The sequence below is a fragment of the Anopheles funestus genome, chromosome 2RL (genome assembly GCF_943734845.2).
Source record: "Anopheles funestus chromosome 2RL, idAnoFuneDA-416_04, whole genome shotgun sequence".
Lineage (NCBI taxonomy): Eukaryota > Metazoa > Arthropoda > Insecta > Diptera > Culicidae > Anopheles > Anopheles funestus.
The window spans coordinates 5,443,168-5,467,110 of NC_064598.1; the positions used below are offsets into that span (position 1 = coordinate 5,443,168).

Below are 23,943 nucleotides of genomic sequence, written 5' to 3' on the forward strand. Positions count from 1 at the left end.
AGGTTAATAAATCAACCTCAAAAATCGTAAACACCTTTATATAGGTGATTCTGGTGAATTTTGAATAGTTTTAGCAGTACATAAATTTAAATGATAGAAAAGACACGAACCTGACGTATTTTCAAAAGGTTGTTAAATATCTCCTCACTTTGCAGAGCATCAATTCTTCACTGATCCGCTTTCCCAAAATGATACAAATTAAAGCAAATTAGATATTTCTTTTCTACTCTTCCTGGAACTGATCCTTCCACAACCATACTGCTGCTAGTCGATTAGATCCCCGAAACCAACAACGTTCAATCTAAGCTGTGCAGCCCACATTAGGCAGCAACCTGCCTCGCAGGCAAACACCGCAGGATGGTTGGAGAAAAATAACCTTCAATTTTGTGCACACAGCCAAACAGCCAAGCGAAACTCGCACGACTGGCACTCCCGTGTGGACGAAACAACAAATTCCACAAGCGCAACAAATCGTTGCGTTACTTTTTTTACCAAAAGGAAAACAAAAAAATTGTTAGAAATGGGCCTCATCGTTTATGATTGAATCAATATAATTTTTGTATTCCACCGTAATTGATTGCCTTGGTGTTTATGTGTGGAAGTGGAAAATTGTACGTCCGAACGGTTCCAGCGTGCGCAGAAACAAAAATGCCAAACGTCATCGCCTAGATGAGTCACCTACGTGTCTGGGGAATGAACCGAAAACCAAAACCCAAGCCAAAAAGTTGGCACCAGAAGTAATGGAATTTAAATTGCTCCATTCAGTCATTCTTTACCATGGCGCACCGGCATTCAAATATCGAATGGGAACTTGTTTAAATATAATTATTGTTCCTGGAAGCCGGCTGTAAGGCTTGGGCAATAAAACTAATCTGCCTTCTCCGTCGGTTTAGCTACGGCCGTTTCTAACCGTCAGCTAGCAAACCTTCGTTCCCGGAACGCGGACGGCACCAGTAGAGTACCACTGGTGAATTAATAAAACTCCTACGTCGTTTTTTGATGGTGTCAACTGATAAGACCAATTCTATTTTAGCTGACCGTGTGCGACTGCAAATACTTAATATGGTTACAGGGAGGTACGGAAAAAGTGAAAGCTCATTTTTTAGCATTTTTATAAGAAATGTGGGAACAAACTTATTTGGCTCTGAAATCGATTTCTTGAGAATTCCTAACAACATTGTTGAGTAAAGTGTAGTAAATGTAGTAAGTAAATTTAAGTAGCTTTTGCTTAGGTTTTACATGAAGTTTCTATCAAGCCCAAGTTTTATATTTTCTTTAAGACCCAACTACTTGTAACGACCACGGATTTAAGATGAAAATTCTGAAAATGCGTTAGCAGATAAAATTATAACTCACACAGCTATCACTCTTCGCCCCTATGGAAGACTGAGAATGACTTCAATAAAGCTCTTGCATCCTCAATATAAAAAGTTCATCCAATCAATCTAATATACCTAATTACATGAATTTTTTATTTAGTTCTGCACACGAAACATGTCGGGAAATGTAGATCTCCATATTTGACGTAATATTTAATTTAACTTAAGCTATATTTTAAGAAATGCATACATTATAACTTATAACCAGCATAATTCGTATGAGGTTAAATAATAAATAAAAATAGAAAAATTAAAAAAACAATTCAATCTCTTACCTGTCGCCGTTTTTCTATCACTCACTGTAAAAAAAGCTTCATCAATGCGCGTGACTGCACATACGCGAGACGCAACTCGTGGTGGGTACCAAAACTATGAATTCACATTAGTTTATAGTTTTCCGGGAACCGTATCATCATTTGCCCACCGTCGAAATCTTAAGTATTAACATTTAGCGCATGCAGCTACTAAAATGCCTTCCCATTTCTATAGGGAATGAGCCGACCGGTTACAAATTGTCCTCATTGCCCACTCGGTTCCGGTGTAAGCTAAATTCGTTTGCATTCGAATTTCACACCTTTGCTAAGCAGTCGCACAAGTTACCACCGTACCAACATGGTTGCATCCTGGTTGGGTTGTTAAATGGTTTCTTAAAGCCTCTTTGCACACACTGCAGTGCGTCTCGTACACTTTTTTGAAAGCGATGAGTTATGAAGTGTTGATTATACAACGTATTATAATTGACTTTTCTTCTCCAGTTTCTCGCCCATTTCCCGACCACTTGCCGGCGGAGGGGTAGTACTGGGAGGTGTACCGAATACGGGAAGAACAGGGCCGTTTTTCACATCGTGTTTCAACACAACCGTTTATCACCCTCCCATTCATTTTTTTTTTGCTCTCTCGTTCATTTTCTCCCATTCCAATTCGTCCTTGCCGGTTCAGCCACGGTCCAGCCAACGCAATAGTAACACGGCGGAGCAAGAAAAATATTTAAGTTTCACATTAAATCACCAATATTTATTTATTGGAAATGTTATTAATATTTCCTCCACGCTTCAAGCACTTCATTCCCATTGGTCCTCCCACCCTTCTGGTTGTCCTCAAGTGGGGTACTCTCTTCCCATTTCCAAAACCCGGTAACTAGTTTATTTTCTCTCTCTCTCTGCCTTAATTTACACATCGCGTCTCGATCGATCGTGACTCCCAATTTACAGGATGAGGTGTCGTTGTGGGCATTTTGGGTTTGGTTGTTTTTCCTTTTCGCCCCTGTTATACACTAGCCAATTTTACTCATCCCCGGCCCAATGGTCAGAGGAAGTAGTAAATTTTAGGTGATCGAAAATGAAACCCGAACCCAGTACTCAAAAGCGGGTGAAATAATTTTGCCACCCTTACCGACCCCAACACGCTCGTCCAACCGCCAATGCAAATAAGGGGTAGAAGCAAAGCAACACTACATTAAAAAAAACACAAATAAACACACACACACATTGCCATCCCGGCATCTGGCATCATTGAGGAACCAAAACCCGATGGCCCCCATGTAGTTATTGTTTCGTTTCGTACGCCTTTCGCGTTTGTTTTCTTTTGCTACTCGCTGTTGTTTTGGGCTTTTCGCACACGGCTTCAGCAAGATGCTCCAGGGGCTTTGGAGTCCGTGAGATGGTATTTTTGCTCCACACTCACACTCACAGACACACACACCGTCTTTGTTATTTTCGCAACATAAGCACCAGTCGGTTAGGGGTTGGTGTAAATTGCCTTATTGGGCGAATTAATTATAACAAGAGCATCAATTTTCGATTCTAAATTACAGGCTCTTAGCGGGGTAATTTTCGAAACAGCGTTCCTTCGCTTGTGTTTTTTTTTTCACTCACGAGAAAGGTTTCGTTCCTTTCGAGCCCAAGGAAGTCACCTTCCCTTTACTAAGCCATGGTTTTTGCTGTTGTTGTTGTTGCCTCACAGCTTCACGCAAGATCCGATGGAGCCCGAAATTGATTTCGACCTTTTGAAGCTGCTGGAGCTACAAGGAACGATCCAGCCTGTAAGCACCGCATCCCTGGGGGGAAAAAAGGAAGGAAGACTGCGTGTGGAGCGAAAAGCGTTCTGTTGGTTGTTTCCTTTTGCTGCTCCAAAAACCATCCTGCCACCAGGGTAATAACAGAAACAGAAGAGTAACCAAAACAACCCGAGTGTTGAGCATATTCTGCACTAATTCGAGTGTTTTGACTTTGAAAAGCGTCGTCCGGTGCAGGGCTAATTATAGGTGTTTGAGGCATACATCTATCTACACTTCTGGCGGAGTCTGTTACTTGCCCGGGCGCATCAAACGCCACCTTCATTTGTTTCTTGTACCACGAGCTGAAGCCAAGGCTCGATGGTTAGGTCCTCCAGTGCCCCCTTCCATTGTTTCCTAATAGTTGAATGATCCCTAATACCACAAGAAGTTATGGTGATATTTTTAATGTGAAAATATCAATAAAAATTGAAACTTTTATAAATGTAGTTCTAAAAATTATTCAACCTCTTTTACGCTGATTATTAGTATGTAAAATGTATTTTATTTATATTACAATATTTACAAAATGCTTCGTTTTTACTAGACACAAACCGATTTCGTGAAAATATTTTTCACTCATTTGCTATCAAACAATCAAACGACCGCAACGGCAAGAGAAATCAAGAATAATAAATAATACTTCCTTTACTTTATACCTGCTTCTATCTAATTCGCGTTTAAGGTTCATCAATGTGCAAATACGTGTCTCAATGACTCCTTTCGTACTATTCCGTTCCATTTGGCACATCATTTTGACACTATTGTTTATGAATTATGGAAATTACACAAAGTGTTTACACATCAACCGTCTAATTAAACACCTTAACTAACGTATAAACGAAATACAACCGGGAGGAACTTTTATTACAACTTAACACCGTCAATATCGTAAAATTTACTTCATATCCCACTCTTTGCACACATACACAGTACATTCTTATCGTTCCTATCTCAAGGTGGAGTGGGCGTTATTAATCGCCGGAATGAAGTAGTTATTTGACTGCGTTGCTCTATTCATTCTCCATGCTCCTGTTCATCCTCGTCACTCACACAATCGTCGTCCATTTCCATGTCGATAAGCTCGTCCTCATCGTCCTCCTCATAGTGGGCGCCCGGACTGTGTCGTCCCCGGCCGTCATCATCACCATTTCCGCCCGATTTGGCGTCCTCTTCCTGCTGCATCCTTTTGTGTTTGGTACGTCTGTTCTGGAACCATACTTTGACCTACAAAAAAACATAATCAGGATCAGCAAAACGGGCCAACGGCTATGATTCTTCGCATCGATAAATCACTTCATTTGCTGCATGGATCATTAAACTTATTGTCGTGCCACGTGACCGTAAACGATTATCAGTATGGTACGATTTTTCAAAATGAACTTTAGGTTAAATACTGGCAGTCTTTAAAAGATTGTTGCATTTTGAGTTTTACCAACGAAAACAGAGTTATAGTTACTAACGATATACCATCCTTTCATCAAACCTTGTTCTTTCGCAATATCCCTCTAACAACCCGTAAAGGATCTCTTTCACCCTAGCGCAATAGGGAATTGATACGCATTTCATTAACTGCTAACTAGCTTATCCTCCATTTTATTACTACTCCAATTATGGCAACCCATCCTAAAGGCGCACGGTAATGTGCGGAAGGACTCACTTCATCAACAACCAACCACAAACGACTAGGCACATTGGTGAAGTGGTGAAGGCCGCCAACAACTTTACCAACTTAATGTTATTTCTACATCCCTTTCCTATGAACGCCTTCAATCCCCTTTCGTAACAGTAACTTCGTAACCGAAGTTCATTTATTACGAGGGAGTTTAGGCGGTTTTTCATATTTTTTCACCCCCCCCCCCCAAAAACATTCTCTAGGGAGAGAAAAACAGACAAGCGAAAGAGACATGTTTTGTCTCGTCTCTCTACGCGCTTCAAATGTTTGATCCAAAATGTGCACGACCCCTATCCACTGGCACACTTTTGCCCGGAGCTCAGATCCGTGGCAGATTGCAGAATATTTGTTCTACAAAGTGCTAACAATTTATTTTGTCCCTTCCGTCGTTCGCCACGCTGTTATGGCTGCCTGGTCGAATCCTCTCGTTTAACCCCACGGGCACTAGGGAAGGAAGTCGTCGCCAGTACGTGATCAAATTTTGAACCAATCCAATAAAATGGAGGGAAAATTGCCATCATCATCCTCAGTTACCGGTCCAAAGCCTTGGGAAGATTCTATCTCCGGCCTGCACCGTTTTCGGTTTTTCAAACCGTTGCACGTTCTACGTTTCTTCACTAGGGGCTAATCATTTCTGTGACATTGCTATTGAGCTTTCGAGTGCAGTTCACTTTTGCACAGGATAAAAATCAAACCAACGACAATAGACGCAACGGAAGAAGTTTTGCGAATTGTCTCTTGTTATATATAATGTAATTTGATTCCTTCCTGTACTTCAAGACGAAACATTTATTCTACTTTTACAGAGTTCATGAGTTCTACTTGAACTAGAATGTGTCGAGGTAGATCTGGAATGTTTACTCACTTTCTACAACTTTTGAAGCTTTATAAATCTTCCAAGGGGGTGGAGTCTAGTGAAAATGAAGAATTCCAGCTAGCAAAAATTTCAGAAAGTGTGAAGAATCCCAGATTTCATTCAACATATTCTAGTTCAATTTGAACAGAATTCTGAAATGGCTTTAACTTGCCGACATGTACTCCGGAACCCTGTAACCCTTAACTTTGTAATAAATTTCATAATTCATCCTTTTAGTTCTTACCTGCGTTTCCGTCAGACTGAGAGTCTGTGCCAACGACTTCCGTTCCGCCCCGACCACGTAGTGATTATTCTCGAAGGCGTGCTCCAGCTTCAGCAGCTGCGACGGCGAAAAGGCCGTACGGACTCGTTTTGGTTTGCGAAATGGTAGCAAGTAGCCTAGCGAAGAAGCGGGAGAAACATTGAACATTAGACACATTAAACTTTAGCTTGTTGCTTTAAAATACTCATATTCTCCAGTAGTTAATGGCGCACACTCACGTACAAGGCAAGATAATCTACTGGGAAGGAGCAGCTTCAGAGAGGCCTATGCTCCAGTACCTTGTCTCCAAGGAGGCATTCCTCACCGGTGCATTCTGATCGCTTGTTCTCGTTAGAAGCACGCTGTAAGATCAAGCCCAACCAAAAACACCCATCCTCAGCCTCAAATCTCATCTCACTAACCTCAGACGAAGCGAGCAAAGTATCCAACGAACGAAACTGACAGAAGGTAATTTGCCCGATAATTCCCACCAGAGCCGCCGCAGGCCACTGTCAGCTGTCCGGGAATGCGCGGCGAGCATCGAAATTCGAAACTCACCCCTTCTGTTCGCCTCACCACCCCGGTTATCCGCAAAAAAGGGAGTTTGAAGTTCGGTACGAAAATGCGTGCCACGATAATAACGTTTTCACGATTTTCTACGCTTGCCTCCATTATGTCCTAATGTTTATGAGGAGTTTACTTTGGCTGCGATGTGATAATTTACTAACAAGCCGATTTGATGGACGTCAGGACGAGACGTTCAATGTGTGAGTGGTTGGATGTGGTTTGGCTCCTTTTGGCCTATTCCTTCGGCCGGTGGTTGTTGGCTTTGCGTGCAAGATTTGATTTGAGTAGCGGAAAAAGGTTCGTGCTAGCCTAAGGTGATTCTCGAGAAAAGAAAGCCAGCCCCAAATGCGTGCTTAATGCGAGCGGGCCGCTGTGCTTGGCGGTAAGGCAAAAATTGCATTTTTTGGTGTGCCTAGTTGAAACGTTTGATGATCTAATTTCTGACAAAACCAATTGAATACATGCCAATCGGAGAATAAAGCAAAAACACCAGTAGAAAATGTCTGTTGATCTTTGTTTTGAAGCATTTAAAACATTTGTATATATTTTTTTCCCTTATTTGCTTAAAAAAGTGCCTCTTTTCGCATGCGAATAACAGCACTGTAAGTGGCGATCGTTGTTAAACGACTTCTGTTCATTCATCTATCCACGCGCAAAGCATTAGCAAATCGGAAGATAATCAACAACCACCGGCTATATATTCACATCTCGTTCACCGCCATTGCCATGTTTGGGCTTTGTTTTTTCCGTGCCCATTTCTTTACGGGTTTTCTGCTTCACTTTTCCAACTCCGCTCATCCGGCCCAACTCCCTGCCCAACAATGCTGCCCAATACGGCGAACTGTGCAAACCGAACGCTACCCCAGTCTATAAAATACAATATAATTAAATAATTACACATCATTATGATGCATACATTTGCATCGATGAACATGCATGGTAGTAGTAGTAGCGCGTGAGCTGGTGGCGAGATGAGAGCAAAAACTGCAGGAAAAAAAAACAACAAAAAAACGTATCTTTAAACGAGGTCCACCATTCCGGCCACCATTCGTTTACCCTGCGTACCCCATTCGAACGCACCCATTATGCGCCCCGTTCATCCGGTTGCGCATGCATGCCTGCTTCAGTCGGTTCGGTGTACCAGGGGCGGGTACAAGTGAAATGATGAAAACGAGAAAAGAATTGGTCTTTAATAAACAGTTTCTTAATCGGTTTCCTATCGCAAGGGACGACCCGGGCGAGGCAGGCAATGGGTGTATGCAGGAGGACTAATTTATCGCAAACCCGTTAATGATCGCAGACCGACTGACGGCCCTGTGCCGCACAGACGGACGGCCGCAAACACGTTGCATCTGGACGCGTAGCCATTGCCATGTCCGATGTGTCACCCCGGAGCGACTCCATCGTGCCGGGCACATTACTTGACCACCATTGGGACGATCATCTCCAACACGGTGACGCGAACGTGCACTACACTGGAGGTGTATGTGTGTGTGTCATTACTAGCACAAAACACACTCGCACCGGACAGCGCTTCGGGTTCCATCGACAACCCAACCCGGCAATCACATGCTGGTTTTATGTGCAATATTTTATAAACTTGTCACTTTGCTTGTCATGCCTAATGAGTTTTAATAAATAGTTAATCTACTAATTGGCACTAAACGCAAGCGTTAAAAAACGCTGACTTACACTGGTGTGATGGATGGTAGAAAGAAGGGGGAAGGTGGGTGAGGATGGGCAGGGGTGTTGCAAACGCACCCCGAACGCTGGTGGCTGCTGATTACCGCACAGCCCTAATCAATGGGGCAGCAGTCGGTAAGCGACCGGTTTTTTTTACCGATCGATCACTGACGCATTACGAGAGTCGCGAGAGATCAAACGCGCGATAAGCTACGAACCTGCACGTTCGATTGACGTTTAAGATGAAAGTGCCAAGGCGATTGCTGTGCAGATTGGAAAGATGGAGCCACATTTGCATGCAGGTAAATACATTATTTAATGAAGACATTCAATAACGAGATGCAGTATCACATGGTGTTGGGGATTGATTTTTTTTTTGCAATGATTCACCACTCCTTTTGAGTAAGTAAACTTTTCTCTTTCTTTTCTAACAAACTCGAACATTCATCTCGAACACCACATAACAATGTGTTCAGTTTCACGTGCAAACCCCTTTTCTAATGCCGACTGAACTATGCAGTCGGCATATTAGCAAAAATCCATAATACCGACATAAATATACACAAATCGAACACGCAAAACTGAAACTAGAGAAGAGGCGCTAAAAAAAAATGCCAAAATACCCATGCGCTTGGTACTACTTTTCGCTACGAGTCGCAGCACAAAACCTATTCAAGCTGTCACCGCCTTTTCGAAACGAAACGTTCCAATTGAAATGCCAAATCGGGTTTACGTTTCAGGCACGCGGCTGTGTCGGGCGCTAAATATCCCCCAAAAATGCTTCACAAATAAACATCGTTGCGTTTCACCCAAAAAAATTAAAACAGTACAAGGTACCCTCACACAAACTAAAACTGCAACACAACAAACCTTCATTCGCGACAGAGAGAAAGAGAGAGAGAGGGGTTTTTTGGGTTTTTTGCTTGGATGGCACGTTGAAGTGTATTCCTTCCCTGACACGAACGCAAAACAAATTCAAACCTGACAGAACTTCACTAGTTTTTGATTAATGGCTTTATAATTGAACACTAAAAGGCCAAACCGGGGGTGTTTCACCGTCGTTTTTTTTTGGTTGCTTCGTTCCTGGTGTGTGTGTGTGTGTGGGTATTTCTTTAATATCCCTGACCTGTATTTTAATACGGACCATCCCTTTCTGACCAGATCCAGATCGATTTAGTAGCATCGTAGTGTACTAAATAGCGATGCTACAAAAACCAACACCCGATCGATCGCCGACGGCTGTGACAGATCGAGGTTAACCGTTCAATTTATGCTAATTTCTGTTCATCGGTCCATCTGCCGGGTTTTTCTTTCTTTTTCAGTTCGGCAAATTTCAGGCCGAGATTGCCCACGGTCACACTGGGACGTGTTGGCCGAGATATAAACCCCCACCACAAACTTCTGCGGTCTCTGCATCGCACCCCCCAGATGTTGATGGATGTGCACAAATGTCACACCGACAGCTGTCTGGCTGCCAGCGCTCTAATGAGCCAATTGCGTTGCAGATCGCGCAACATTGTTTTGCGCACAACATTTAGCAAATGCAAACACAGCCGCGAATGTGTGGATGCTGATGATATGTGGTATGGACCGGAGCCAAGAACCGAAACGATTAATATCGCATTAGTTGATCGACATCACATAAACACTGCTTGTACGGCAGTGCATAATAATCGAACCAGTGAATGCAGTTGTGTTCGGAACGAAGGCCATGTGCGACAAGGGGACACAAACTGCGGTTGATTATTCCCATCATTTGGGGCACTCTGGAGCACTCCGGTGTAAAGTGTTCAACAATTGATTCCAATTATTTCCTCCCAACCAAATCGGGCGAACTAAAATGGGGAGAGGCAACGAAACAAAAAACTTCCACCAGAAGGTCGAAACATTGGCCCTTAGCCGGGGTGACCAGAATGGGGAAGGAATTAATTCGCAAATATTCGCACAAATTGAACGTGCGCATAAGCAGCGCGAAGGAATGCGAACGTGTGAGTGAGTGCCGAAAGAAATTACCTCTGCAACCGACTGCAATTTCTAGCTAGTGCAAACAACCTGGCTTGTCGGTATTCCCTCTTTTTTTTCGTTTTTGTTTTTCAGCAAGTATATCTTCAACGACCCTTTTACTGAAGGCTTTAAATTGACCGCCAAAGGGCGCTCTCGAGGGAGCGGGATGGAGAGGCAGAGTGAAAAGGAAACACGACAGAGCGAAATGGCGACTCGATCGCATCGTATTAATGGCGGTGTAATTATAGCATGTGAGGTACCGGCCCATCAACATCCGTGCCGACCCGAAGGCGATCATTTTACTTCGATTGTCCATCATTTTGATAATGGTGTTTCCTTTCCACGGCGCGCTGACGTGCGTTACTACAGGTCGTCCATTCTTCACCTCCCAACGTCCCTTCGCCTCTTCTTCCCCTCCCACACATATTCTCCCCTCAGCCGCTTTCCCACAAACCGAACAAGGGGTTTGTTTCACTCCCCCCATCCCTCGGACCCGATTTTAATGAGTGCCGTGCGTGTTCTGTATCTTCGGCCTTTTGGGAAGGTCTGGTACCGGGTAACCGCGGAGACGGGGACATCGATCGATCCGGCACACACCGAACGTTCAGGTGCCCATTGGTGGTACCGTAGCTCGCTTAACGATGCTTAATTTGATTGATTTCGGTGCATAATGTGCACTAATCGTGATGCACATTACATGCACGTATACACGGCGTGTAACACACACAGACACAGGGACATGGCGAAGACGACGACGAGCTGGCGTTTCTTGCGTACATTTTTCTTTTTACAGTTTCATCTCTCACGTTTGCTTACATCGGAGCAAAGTAGAGCTAAATAACGATACGCTTAAATTAACTGCCAACTGATCAAGTACGGTATGCAACCTGCGTATGCATGCTTGCGAAGTGGTAAGTGCAAACATGATAATTTCCATTCCCTTGATGCCTTTTGTTCATCCTTGTTTCGTTTAAGCCTTTTTTTTCTTTTTCCATCAAGTTAATAGATTTGTAACAGGGTTGTGTATTTTTATTATCTTATCTCAGAGTGGATGGTTTTAGTGTAAATAGTAAAATACGTGTTCAATCATCAAACTAAATGATTTTGTAATCAAGCAAACGATATTGAAAACATTAATTAATGTTTCAGATTGTTTTGTTTTCTTATGCCATAAAATAATATCATTTTTACTTTCATTAACAGAATGTTATTAGGCGTTTTTTCGAAATTTTTTGTAATATTTTTTATATAAAACTTTCATAATAATTATCTTCATAAACTAATGAACAAAATTCAAGCATAATAAAACACAAAACAAATCTTAAAACATTTCTTACTCTCTCCGATGCTGGTACAACTCCAGCACAGCATGTAGTAATCCGCACGGTATCACAAAATGCAGCGTTTAATTAAATTATCTCTAATTTGGTAGCAATTAAGAGCAATGAAGATAAAGGCAAATAATTGCACAACGCGCGGGCAAGCACGGGAGCGATCTCCAGGAACAGCATGGGCCTCCGCGCTCAAACGGAATCTCGTCTCCGATCACGAGAAGATCACGATCAATTGCTTGCGAAAAAATCGCCACTGCCTGCCAGCCATGTTTCGCATCCCTCAGCACCCCGTTCCCCCCATCGCTCCCTCCTCCTTTCCCTCCCCACCCCACCATTACAACGGCCATTGCTTCCGAGCGCAATCAAGCCGTAGTTTGTGCCGGCTAGCCAGCTTAATTATGATACTAATGAATTTGTTGTCTCACTCCCGTGGTCCCGTCACATACCCGGCCAGTCCACCCGAAAGGGGGTGGTAGGAGATGCAACACGAGTACGAACCCTGCCATCCTACATTCCAACGTGTGCGCGTGTGCTTTGCTTGTAAAACATGCTCGATGGTTGTGTGTGCATTTGCTCGCACTCCCGCATTCTTCGCAACACATCAACTTTCGTACGGTTCGTTTCGCAGAAAATTGATTTAATAATAATATGCACACAATCGTTGACCCCATTCGGTGCGTCACGATCACGACCAGTAGTGGACTGTGTGTGTGTGAGTGTTTTTTTTTGTTTTTCTCCATCCCAAGCTACCATTATTGATTGTGGTTAGAAGGAGCAGCGGTGCTCCATCTCCGAAGCCGGATTTCGGTTCGTTTTTCACACTGAATTAAAGCAAATAAACTAACCATCAACATGGTATGCCGGAGAAACGAATGTTCGTTTGCTTGCAAATTGATTTGATTAGCTCCTTGAAGAAAAGCGTCATTACTGTACGCCGTCGCCGATGTGTCTTGTCTTGGGACTTGGCGGACTGTGTTGTATAATCAAGCGAACCAAGCTCCAAATGTGGCCAACGAAACAACACAAAACCAAATCAACAACCAGCATTGCACTTTTACTGCAAGACGGTTCGTGCAATCCCTAATTAGCGCCGAAGTGCAACCCGACGATACGAGCACTTTATTAATGTTTATTGTTCCTTATCCTGATCGAGATAGTGGTCGATGAGCTCGGTTCGGACCCGGCCTGATTTGCTAATTACGATCAAAGATATCAACGGTAGACCCAGATGCGGATCAATTACCCGGACCTTCCCGAGAGGGATTGCCGCGAACGCTTGGAACTGATTGCTGAAATGATGATGCAGCACCGCCAGATGCAATCAAACGTCATAAATTACCAATCAAATGATACTGATGTCGTATTAATGTTACGCGCGGAAGAACATTTCAAAAGAGATTGTTAGAAGATGTAAAGCTGAGCAAACAGGCGAACGATTAGAAAGGCTCTAAGGCTGCGTTTGCCACTAAAACGATAATCATCTCAGCTGGTTGACTCGCCAGGCGAACGATCCCGTTCGGAATGCAGTTGGCATCGTGATCACTAACGACGACTAACTGTTCGAGGGTGAGGATTTAAAGGCAAATAAAAGAAACCTTTGACCAACATTAATCACGCACTATAAATTTGTTTTATTCACCTAAAAGGTTTCTTTCTACGCTCATCTACCTAGAAGATCAGCATGCATTCGAATCGTTTTATAGACAGCAAAGCCGTGTCAATTCCGCCCTCGAAGAATCCAGATATACACGTGTACAGGTGTTTGGTCTTCACGCTAAAGTAAACTTAAGGGCGGAGAACTCATCTTTCAACGGACCGAGCAGCGGCATATACGTATCGTATCGTGTTGCTAAACGAACAAACACAAATCTGCGACACACCGTGTGTAGCATGGAGAGTGGCCGGTGCATTCTCCGGGTTTTAGGAATGGACACGAACATTGCGTGTTTGCTGACATTCTTATGCTTCATGCTTTTCGGCAGTTTTTGCTGCGATGTCTAAAGCTGCAGCTGACCAACAGACCCGTTCCTGGACCATCCAGAGCAAGATCATACACCATCCATCTCCTTGAACTAGTGATGGACCATTAAACTCATTTAACTGATTGATCCTGTGCCGAGTAAGAGCTTATGGAAATCAATTTCTGGTAGTGAATAAAGTTCGCTAGATCAGAAGTTGTTCCGAGACCGGCCCTTGATTGCAAGGAGTTCGATTCGATCCACAACTTCAAGTAGGTTCGATAGGTTCAACAGTTCCAATAACTTCAAGAATACATTCAAAGCATAAGTTCAAATCGAACTCATGTTCGAGTAGGTGCAGATGGAGTTACAATATATCCAATCCGAACACCCAGTACCGGAATTGTTGCACCTACTGAACCTGTTTGGATTCGGTTTCGATCCGAACTGCTCCGAGTTGCATACGGATAACTTCGACTCACTACTTTGAACGTACTACCCAATAAAAACACACGCAATCTCATCCCTGCAGTCCAACACCCAGGTCAGGAAAATAAGATCTCACTAATCATTTTTATTATGAGCTGGGTAACCGCGCGATAAATGTGTTATGGATTTTAAACGCCCCCACTTTCCTGTGTTTGTGAGTTCCCTATCCTCGTTCTTCTCCTCTCACCATAAAGGTGGACCTTCAAACCGTTCACAATCATCCCCGGGATCCCAAGCCTAACGAGCAGACGGTTGACGCAGACGTTAAGAGTGGAAAGCCCAACAGAAAAGGCAACGACAGAGGACGAGGTTTCCACAACGGAACGTGGCGTGTAGATTATCTTTATTTATATACGCACTGATATATGAAAACACCTTTCGGGGGCTTGCTTGCCACATCCCCTTCCACGATGTAAACTAATTAATTATTGTCTGCTGCTGCGTTCATCCACACTGCTCGTTTTGTACGTTAACTTTCTTGTGTTTCTTTTACTGTTGTTTTACTTTCTATGTTGTGTCGACCGTGATACAGTGATGTTTGCTTGTTTTTACTTTACTACCTCACTGCAATGGGTGTTTTGCGTTGTTTTGTGATTTTTTGTTTTGTTTTTACTTCCTTCAAGAACACCGAACCGAACACCGAGCAATGTTGACGCTTGGTGCACAGGGTTGGTGATGCTGTGCGAGGTGCGAGAACAGAAAATTTATATTTCTCACTTTTCGATGAAGAATTAGCTGTTGAAGTTCGGGCAAGTTTTACTACCACCACAAACCCCACCGGTCACCTTCCCTTTTGGCCCGGCTGATGCCCTTCGCATCAGCAAGTGCATCTTGCCCGGAAGGCAAATTGCTTCGTTTACTGTCTTGCCACATCCTTGCCACGGTCGTCTACCATTGCGCCACCTTAAGACACGCCAGGACAGCACAGGCATTTCGTCGCGCGTTAATAGCTACTGTCAATTATGCATGTCGCACATACACACGCATATGTACGCCTCCAACATGCTGCTGGGACGAAAACCGCTTTTGAACGCCCATTCCCTTGCGTTCCGGTTGATTCATTCCGTGTGGTGGCAGACGACATCAAAACATGCACGTCGAGATCGGGTCGGTTTACACTCCACCACCCCGGCCACTAGTCGACCCCGTCCCAGCGCACCCACCTTTCCCATTCCGGTGCCGAACAAAACCAATGGTCACTAATTGGAATTCTCATACGCACCGGCGCAGTTTCGCATTACAACACTTTCGGTCGCCGCAGCGACCAATTTCGCCTACACTCGAGCGTGCTAATTCGTTGGTTTCTTTTTTTTTGCTCCCTTTGAGAGTTGGGACACTGCTTAAACACAATAATAATGCTTGTGACTGCAGACATGTCGATAACACCTTCGCTTGACCAACGGATGGATAATGCGATTAGTGCGATGACTTTTGAAAAAGGTAGAAAAATGGTGATTTGGAATGATTTCGAAATGGAGCATTTTTCGGTTGGGTTTGCAATGTTATTAACTAAGGAGATCAATCATTAGAGATATTAATAAACAAATTAAAAATGTTTATTTTTTATTTGTTTAATAGATAATTTCAAAACTCTGAAACCTTTTTCAATAAAATTTTATATAAAAAATCAAATTACTTTGTAGTCAAATTTATCACACTTTTTGCTTTGATTATAAATATTTAAGTATTTTACTATAAACCTATCAATGTGGTTCTTATTCCCTTCATTCTTTCGCATAGATTTTTTGTTAACAACATAGGCAATCAATTCATTTCTGTCTCATCCTACAGCAACTCTTATTTGCAAATTCCTGTCAAGTACGAACACGGCCGATTCCGTTAGTCATAAATATTGATTTATTATTTGCGCATAGCGAGCCACACTCGTCAATGATTTGACATGGGAAAATGGGACGATAAGTACCCAGTATTGTTTTTAACCAATGTCATCACCATCGTCACTAGCATTTGGGGGCAAAACAACGGCAAAATCAACAACTAGCAGGTCAGGTTCATCACTATCGAACCATTGCAGAGTTTCCAATATGTCGAGTTGATTTTATCGATTAGAGAGTGATACTATTCAATGTTTCAAAATAATCACTCAGCTATACAAAGCAGCTTTCAGAATCTAAAACTGATTATCTTCCAAACGATTCGCTTCCCATAAGCAGGCAGGAAGACTAATTCCTACCATTTTCACTACCGTTTCGACATGCTGACGACTCTATGGTAATGTGACCTCACGGTGTCGGCGCAAACATCATCATCGCCCTTTTGTCCCTCGCCGCCCGTAACGACGGCAGGCAAGATTTATGGAATTTTAAATAGGATGAAATGAGGAACAAAACTTCCCACCCCGGTGACTCGTTACACGCTCAATTATTGACTTTCGAGCGGCTAATTCTGCTGCACTAGACATTCGGCCACAAAACGGGTCCGTCCAATGCCCGAACTATCTGTTGCTGAGCATCTTCATCTTTCATCGTCGTCACCAGTGCCGTCCCTATCCGGTCTTGTACGTGTCGACAACGGCCACTGACGATTTGACGTTGTTCCCGAACATTAAATTATGTCCCATTGCAGGCAATGTTGCGTGTGTGCAAGCCCTCGATGCTCTACATACATGGTCGGCATGGTAGGTTTGGTTGTAGGAGAAAAAAAGCAGACACCAACGTTCCCTTACTACATCATTCTTACGTTCCACTTTCTTCGCGGTGGTCTGTGTCTCCCTTTCTGAATGCAGATGTTTGGTGGGTTTAAATGTATCACAATTCTTTATGCATTTTTTTGTTCGCTGCCGTACGAAAATACTTCCCCGTAATACCAATTAGTTATTCAAACATTTTCCGCAAGCTGACGGTCCAAAATGTTTGGTCCGACCACCCTAATTCATTTCTTTTTTCACGACATTTCTTCTTCAACAACCCGTGCAGATGAGCATCTTGCAGCATTAAGCGCTTTGCGCAAGATCATATAACAATGGTACCGTTTCGGTGCTACCGTCGTAACTTTCTTTGATATCGACCGCCAATACATTGCCACCGAATTGACCCGTGGCCACCGGGAGCGGAGAAGTTTATTTTTTCACTTCCTTTTGCTCGCCACTTGAAACCAAACGTTGCGTAAATGGCGTCAAATTGAAATGCGAAAAGGAAAAGGACACTGGCTTTCTTTTGCCGGCGACCGACTGTCTGGTAAGTCAGCCAAGACCGTGTTTTTTATTGCATTTTGTTGAGGCAGAACTAATCAGACTCATCAGACACTTCCGTTTGCGCAATATGTGTTTCGTGTTTCAAGCCAATGGAGCTGTTCTTGTTTTATTTCTTGAGATTCGAAAGTCCTTAAGAAATATAGCTTTACAATAGCTATTACAGTTTAAAGCAAAAACTTGTATTTGTTTACTTCTTGTTAGAGAGATTTCTATCATAAAACCTTCCGAAGATGAACAATATTCTTCTTCAACATCAGCCTTCAAGATGCTTGGGATATCCGAACCCGTACTGAAGATTAAAAGAGAATCATTTTAAATAGATTCAATTTTTTCTACCACCAAATAATTATTCGACCAAATCATCCACAAAAAACACAACTTAGTCTGTGTAGTTCAAGCAAATCAACGATTGAATACGTTCAAAACAACAATTCTGCCTTTATAAATTGTGCCAAACAATTGCAAAATTCACACCTCTGTCCATCAGAAAGTCCATCAAACATGAATGGTACATTTTTCTGCTAATTAAAAACTAAACCATTGACTCTCCTTTCGGTCGCTTACCAACACAATAGCACATCATTATACTCGTACCACTTCATTACCTTCCCAATGGAAAACCCGTCCCGACCCTTGCAGAAGCATTACATCTTGTCGAGCAATATTCCTGGCATCGCACGCAATCGCTACTGTCAACTGTAGCCGAGCTATGACAAACAATGTGCCCATGGTGTCAATCAAAATGAGAGACCATCAGATGCCGCATTCGGTTAGGCTGTCGTGCCTGCAACAAGCGGATGTGTTGTTCCCTGGTCCCTCTGCCTTAATTCTGCCACCAATCGACATCTGTCCCCGGGAACTCTTCGGCCCGGTTAACTTCGCTGCCGTTGATTTTCTCACATTAAACTGAAGTTAGCAAACGACCATGGCCATGGTCTCTGCACCCTATCTCACTCTAACGACTACCGTACGTTCCCATGTCCTAAACCCCACCGGAAAGTGCATTCGATCTATCACTCAATTAAAATCGAGCACACTTTAAACCTACTCGCATGAAGTCTTCGGGACCTTAAAACACCCGCCGTTCCGTTAATCCTCGTCCATAAACAATCCTCGACGCGATGGGCGCGTTTTTAATGCGCGCCGTTTATACACTTTATCTAGCAGTGACGATCAACTACGGAAATAACCCACCGAGAACTGGGGATGAAGGGATTTTGTTTTCGCATTCTGTTTCGTTTTGTTTCGCTGTGCGTATCTTTCCTATATCGCTTTAACCTCCGCGTGTTGAGTCGTGCTGAGATTTGGATCATATCGGGTGCGAAATAATGATAATATTTATTTTTAATCTCACACTCCATAAAAGAATTTTTGATACGTTGTTTACAATAACTACTTTTACGTCCGTGTACTTACTTCCGGGAAATCGGGGTGGAAATCTGCCGTGCCGGCTTAACAGCCACGGATAGAGTGGGTAACTTTCGCGCGGCATATTGGCCGGATGGTTGTGCAGATGCGTTGGATGTCCTGCAAAACTTCCTGGACCGTGTACCTGCACGTGCGCTAACGCTGCCTGGAACTGGGCCGCTAGAAAGTGTTGGTTGTGGGCAGCTTGAACCGCCAACTCCGTAGCACTGTTCCCGCCCATAAACGAAGGCAGTGACTTCAGCTCTCCGTTCGGACCCATCGGGAATGGCCGTACCAGACCGGCCGGAATGCCCGGTACCATTATTGGGCCTTTGTTCATTGGTGGAGCCGATGTGCCACCCGGTCCGGGAGAACCTCGAGGTGACCGTTGACCGGAGTTCCGGACACCCGACTCAGGATCCGGTGACAGTCGCGTATGGGAGGGTGGTGGTGAACTTCGACTAGAATTACTACTCAGATCAATCATTCGTATGGAGGATGGGGCACGATTTGGTGCTGCCTCTCCAGGACTGTGAGGTGAATCCGGTAAGCGTCCATTCGATTCCAGGGGAGGAGTTCCAGAAGACCCGCCGGATATTCGTTGGCCCAGTGCGAAAAGTTCACGAGCCTGCTGCTGATGTTCCTGCTGTCGCTGGAGAAGGTATGCCCGTTGATGAGGTAATGGTTGACAGCCCGTTGGATATCCTCGCAGCACCAGCGGATGCATATCGGACGGGAAGTGACTACTATCGCTGAGAGGACTCAACGGACGCTCGGACGATTCACTGTTCGGCGAAAAGTGCGATGGTGGCGAACCTTGCGGCAACCGTTTTTCGCTTCCAACGATCGACTCAATGCTGAAGCCGATGCGTGGCTTTTGTGTGGGCAATGCCATTATAAGCGTCGTCGCTGCTGCCATAGGTATGTATGCCAGGCACGGCACCAACTTTGCCCAGTACCGCTGTCACTTACGGTGCCGTTAGCAGCCTCAAACTGTATCACTAATAGTTTACTTTTATCACACAATTCACATGGTAACGTGCGTGGAAGCGTCATGTATAGTGTTGGCGGTAGTAGTGCTATTAAACTATCACTAAATTATCGAATGTGGCATCATGTTTAACCACGCCGTCGTCACACAGCCAGCCAGCACAAACTGCACGCATAAACTCATTATGCAAACGTTCCGGCGGGATTCGACCCCAAAAGCTGGATACAAACGAATGATTTCACCAGTGTCTATAAATTCACTTTAAACATTACATTTTCACACACTCCGCTGTCCTACGGGGCACACGCAACGAAGCGCGACCATTCACCGCGTCTTTATGGCATATGATACAGCCTTTTCCTTGTCCCATAGAGACTTCTTGCAGTAGCAACAGCAGCAGCAGTAGTAGAAGTAAAAAAAAAATGGTTAGTTACCGACACAAAACGAGGACACGGCCAATATTTGCCATCTGTGAGAGGAGTTACGATGGAACATTATAACCTCATCAGCATCTGCATTCAATCCTTTCTCGAGCAAAGGATGATTTTAATTCTCATCTCTCTGTCTCCTTCTTTCTATCTCTCTCTTTCTCTCTCTCTCACTCTCTCTCTCTCTCTCTGTCACACACACACATACACTACTAGCTCGCTCTTTTTCACTCGTACGCACGCACGCACGAATGGCAATGGCGCTCCATATTCCACGAACGCTCAACACATAATAAAAACGCGGCTCCTTTAGTCCACCAGGAGCCCCCATCGCGCGTGTTAGCTCACGCAAACAATCGAACAGGGCCGTATTAAACGTGCGGTTGCTACAGCAACCAGACAGTTCGCCTGGCTGGTGAAAAACCAACACCAGGTCGGGAATAATAAAATAGTGTCATTAGCGCTTGCTCCAAGTGTTGTTGTTTTCGTTTTTCGTTCTGTTGCTGCTTTCCGTGTTTGCCTCCATAAAAGCGCATGATTATTTGGCGAACACTCACACCACAGTAAATTCACGAGCTAGAGAGTAAATATATAAATGTAAAAAAAAATTACAAACTTGTGAACAAAATTTCACCCTCTCTGTGTGTAATTTTGTGAAGTGAGAGCGAAAGAGATTGCGTGTGTGCGCGCGCGAGAGCAAAAGGCGGAGCTAACGGCAGCGCTTCTCAAAAAAGGGGAGAAAAACTCACATCCGCCATTGGTTGCTATGGTTTTGCTGCCTTAGATAGGGGTTGTGTGTGTGTGTGTATGCGCGCACATTTTTTTTAGGGGATGATATGTACTCCATTGCGATTGCTGGCAAATAGCAGGGGCTGATGGGATCAATTTACAACAGCCGCTAACAAAACCCGGTGATGCTGCTTCAGCAGAGCGTTACATCCCCCCATCCGGTGCGGGATCTGTTCGCTGGACCGTTCGCCGTTAACAAATGGGAGGTTTTTGCTTGCGCCTCGCCATAATGGCATATATTTACTTTATTTATTATATATTATTAGAAGCTTGTTAAAAGTTCATTCTATAATTGCTCGCCGTGCTGTGCGTTTGGTGTTTTATTTTCGTTATTATCGCCATTTGCTCTTTATGCCGCTGCTTCCGTGACATCGGTAGTGCAAGTAAAAATGGAATTAAAAAAAAAGCAAATCCAGATTCCGAATCCACGGTTCTTTCCTCTCCAACCGATACTGGTTGGCTTCGGACCGTAAGCCCGGAACACCCGGTGCTGCATCCCTCCCAAAAAAAAACCTCAGTATGTGCAAATGGCGGATTGTTTACCTCGAGCAAAAACGCTCGGAATGGGGATTGTCCGGTTCCTTTTTCTTTTGCATTGCGTTTCCTAGCAAAATAAACGGATATTTATTTAGCTCGGTGTCCTGCAGGAGTCGGTTTGTCCATTAATTGTCCAGCGCGAATCCATTTCCACTGATTGCACGGACCATTTTGAGCTTCATTTCCTTTGCGCTCTTCATCGCTATTCCCTAGAACCATTAAGCCGTGTCCGGAAACGGTGAAGCACGGTTGGAGCTGTACAATATTATTGTTGACTAAACGCACTGAACGAGCTGTGTGAAAATTAAGTGACGCAATTAGGGCCTTGATTAGTATTACATTTTTATTCTCATTCTGTTTTATTGCATTGTCATACATTCTCGGTGTGTGCTGAAAGGTTGAAGGTTTTAACCATTCTATGATGTTTTTTTTATTAGCTTTAGAAACTGCTCTAAAAAGATCCTTGGAGTTTTGTAACTTAGATAGACAATAACTCACCTATGCTTCGTCTTTTTCAGATAATATTTGGTGTACCGACAACACTTATTAACGATTTCAATGAATTTATAACAATCGATTGTTCAGACGAGAAGACGCGAATGCCTGCCAATAAGCCCAAATTCTCTATAAGACGAATAAATACAACAGTTTTTTCATATGTAGTTTACGTCCTCCACTAATAAGATACACATTTACGACTCCCACATCATTTTCCCGAAGAAGATTTTTCAGTAATTAACGCTCAATCTATCAAAACAAGAAAATCTGTTTTTCTTTTAGGACTTGCGGTAATCTAGGATATGGTCTCGAGGTACCTTCTGGAGTTTATCGTTTTCATGTAGTAACACGCGGAAGAGTATACATTCTAATTCAATTCTATTATAATTTAATTCTCATTAATGCATAATTCAATTCCATGAATTTTACTATTCTAAAGCATCTTTGTTATTCAATGGCACGTTGAGATCTTGCCAAAAAGGCAGATAATATTTTTGTCTCTTTCTGTTTCGTATATTTCGTATATCGTCCCAGAAATTGACAAAAATTTTCATCATTTGTGATTTTCCCACCATTTCAGACGAATTGTCAACGTAAGTCACAGCCTGTCTGCTAACGCCACAGTCACACTGTCTGCTACAATACGACAAGAACCCACAAAGTCTCCCAGAACGACGACAGGTACCATGCTTGGTGACATGCTGTACCCTATCAACTATCCAGATTCCGTCCGATCGAACGATCGTCCCGAAACAAAGAAACCATCCCTTGCAAGATCCTGCTCAGATGAACAGGTACGGCGTCGGTTGGTACGCACCTTCACAGAATCGCTAGCTGCCTCATTAGAGCCGTTTCACACCTTTCTCCATAATGAATAACAAACAGTGCGTCCTCCAGCTGAGCCGTTGTCCTTTCTTAAGAATTGAACATACACAAAAAAGGAACAATCTACCCAACGAATGCCGGCATTGTCCTTCCATGAAAAACGATCTTCAGGAATGGTTCGAAAAGCAAAAAAAGTATGCGTTTGGTCAACCCAATTGGTCATACCTGCTGTACCCCACCGTATGGGCATGGCCATCGATTTGATCAATTATTTTATTAATCGACAACCTGTTGCTGTGCACACCCGGATGCAACCCGGGACACACAGCGGGATTAAAATAATGAAACCTAAACCTACAAACAACATGCTTCAACAGATGAACAACATCAACCCCGTTGGGGGTGTTTTCCCTTGACCGTGCAAACGAAATTATGATACACGAAGGTAACGTTTTTATTTCGAACCCGGCCAACCAATGTTACGGCTGACACATTTTAGTTTATTTATTTTTTTTGTTGTATGTTTTCTAACCGTTGCTTAGAGTAACGATTTGCTCACATTACGTGCCGGGGCGCCATGCGTTTAGAGCGGAAGGCACACCCCATGCTGCGGTGGCGGTTTTGTTCTGTTCGATTCGATAGCGTTGTTTGTTGTGGAATTAATATAGGTAGGTATCCTTTTTCGGTTTTGTTGTAGAAGTTATTCGATGCAACAATTAATCGAGGGGTCGCTCGCCGATCGGTGTCGGAATCTTCGAGGGATTGAAATCAATGCGAAGGAATGTTAACCATTGTTTCAGCTGCCATTTCTTCCCTGTTGGCGCAACATAAAGCATTCAAATATTATCGTATTTCCTAAATTTTCTTTTGTTAAAAATTTGTTAAATTTTGATTTTTGGAATTAATACTAAAAATGCTGAAAATAATTTTAATACCACACTAAACTCAACACAAATAAATAAGCTATTGATACATGAGAATTTGAGAAAAGATA

General features: G+C 43.4%; 1 protein-coding gene across 1 annotated transcript; it reads right to left on the reverse strand.

Moving 5' to 3' along the window:
- Positions 1–3,901: 3,901 nt before the first annotated feature.
- Positions 3,902–20,747, reverse strand: LOC125774860 (homeotic protein empty spiracles-like). Its single transcript, XM_049445211.1, has 4 exons — positions 20,374–20,747; positions 18,891–20,247; positions 6,208–6,362; positions 3,902–4,659 (listed from the first exon to the last, which is right to left on the reverse strand). Exons 2-4 carry the CDS (start codon positions 19,798–19,800, stop codon positions 4,450–4,452), a joined length of 1,275 nt encoding a protein of 424 aa, XP_049301168.1. The 5' UTR covers positions 19,801–20,247; positions 20,374–20,747; the 3' UTR covers positions 3,902–4,449.
- Between the last annotated feature and the right edge of the window lie 3,196 nt (positions 20,748–23,943).

Bases quoted from the DNA above. Each gene is read 5' to 3' on its own strand.
- LOC125774860 (XM_049445211.1), bottom strand. From the start codon at position 19,800: ATGGCAGCAGCGACGACGCTTATAATGGCATTGCCCACACAAAAGCCA. The intron at 6,363-18,890 runs GTAAGTACACGG...CTTCTTCGCTAG, and splicing joins TCCACCCCGATTTCCCGGAA to GCTACTTGCTACCATTTCGC. The intron at 4,660-6,207 runs GTAAGAACTAAA...GTTTTTTTGTAG, and splicing joins TCAGTCTGACGGAAACGCAG to GTCAAAGTATGGTTCCAGAA.